This window comes from Glycine max, chromosome 10 (genome assembly GCF_000004515.6).
Source record: "Glycine max cultivar Williams 82 chromosome 10, Glycine_max_v4.0, whole genome shotgun sequence".
NCBI classification, from domain to species: Eukaryota; Viridiplantae; Streptophyta; class Magnoliopsida; order Fabales; family Fabaceae; genus Glycine; species Glycine max.
In genome coordinates this window covers 10,441,459-10,443,249 of record NC_038246.2, presented here as the reverse complement: position 1 = coordinate 10,443,249, position 1,791 = coordinate 10,441,459, and the positions used below count along the sequence as shown (strand labels likewise).

At 34.4% G+C, this 1,791-nt stretch overlaps 1 protein-coding gene across 1 annotated transcript; it reads left to right on the top strand.

Moving 5' to 3' along the window:
• The first annotated feature begins 760 nt into the window (after window positions 1-760).
• Window positions 761-1,297, top strand: LOC102668233 (agamous-like MADS-box protein AGL62). The gene has a single exon (XM_006589825.2). It carries the CDS (start codon window positions 761-763, stop codon window positions 1,295-1,297), a length of 537 nt encoding a protein of 178 aa, XP_006589888.2.
• Window positions 1,298-1,791: the final 494 nt, after the last annotated feature.

Genomic DNA, 1,791 nt, shown 5'->3' with positions numbered 1-1,791 from the left:
GCTTGAAAAAAAATAAATTCAAATTGAGCTTCAAACATAACTGATTCTTATCCAGTCAAATTGAGATAAACAAGTTCAACATGATTATGACTCATTTCTCAGTGGTGCAAACTGCAACGGGAGTATAAAGTCAATTGTACCAAAATATAATTGACATATAGTAAAAAATATAAAAGTTAGGAACAAATTATTTTCAATACATTTTCTTTTATTGGTTGACATTCATTGGAAATGACAAAATTTATTGGGTCTCACATCATATGTAATGATTTTCTCTCTCTTGAATTTGTAGTTTCAATAAATTCCAACTAATTACAGATGTGTGTTAGAAGGAGTATAGAAGGAGTATGCTAAAAACTATTTCATAGCCCTCCTTTGGTAATAAATTAACTATCATTTTCCTTAATTAATTATTAAACCAAATTATTCTTCAAATAACAGATAAGACTGACGCTGTAAAAGAAAACTACCTGGAAAAAAACTCAGTACAGATATACATTTTTGTACCCAGAATGGTTTATATAGAAAATCATTTGCACATACCATATAAGGCATTCAATTGAGATTCACTTAATCTTGAAACCATTTTAATGTGGTCAAAATACAGGTCAGATAGTCCACAGAGGCGCGCTTGGCTCACCATGTCAGACTCTAGTTTGCCAAACCAAACCTTTTCCTATAAATTGAGCCTAACATCTCCTCTATGTTGCACCTCAATATTCATATTTCATATCATATAAGATAGCAAAGCCTATAACCCATGGAGTCAAACAACATGCCAGACTTGAACGGTGTCGCTAAGAAGACTAAAGGTCGACAAAAGATTGAAATGAAGAAGATGAGAAACGAGAGTAACCTTCCGGTGACATTCTCGAAGCTTCGCACTGGGGTTTTCAAGAAAGCCAGTGAGCTTGCAACCCTTTGTGGCGTGGATGTCGCAGTGATTATGTTCTCACCCGGTAATCGAGTATTTTTTTTTGGCAGTCCTAGTGTTGATTCTGTTGTCCAACGCTATAAGACACAGGGCCCACCTCCCCTCCTTACCTTGGACCTCAACAAGGTGCACTCCACTGTGGACGAAGTTGAGCTCCACACACACCTCCATTGCTTGTCCAACCAAATTGCTATTGAGAAGAAGCGCACAAAGGATTTAAATCATTTAGCGAAGGCTGTAGAGGATCAGTTCTGGTGGGCTAGGCCTATTGAAAGCATGACATATTCCCAACTTGACAAGTATAAGAAGATGTTAGAGGAGTTTAAGAGACAACTCAAAGAAAAACGTGGGAACCTCAACTGATGATGCCCTATTTAAAGTTTTAGTCAATGTTTTTAAATTTAATATGTTTTAGAATGAGCACCAGCTTAATCAAATTAATGTTTGGGGTGTGGTTAGGATTGATTATCTAGGACTTATGTTTTCGTTATATTGAATAGTTTTCATCATGTGTTGGTAAACTATGTTTCCTTTATGTTGTTTCTTTGCTTTGTTAGTGGAGTTTGTAACTGTGATGTAGTTTCTACATGATGTAGTGTTTGAATGAAAGGGCATCTTAAATACATAAAAATCCAATTCTATTAGAAATTCCAACCTTTTGAACTTTGGTTGGGGATTTTCATTTTCTCATCTTCAACTAAGGTAGGTCGAGTTTGGAGGTAGGCTTAAAATAGAACAGCACAAATAATTAAATCTCCATTCCATTTCGTAGGGGGTCAAAGAATTATTTAATGTATTTTAAATAGATAAGTAAAATATTAAATTTATTTTAAGTAATTAAAATACATTTTTAATTA

Excerpts from the sequence above, each read along its gene's own strand:
- LOC102668233 (XM_006589825.2), top strand. The coding sequence starts at position 761 with ATGGAGTCAAACAACATGCCAGACTTGAACGGTGTCGCTAAGAAGACT.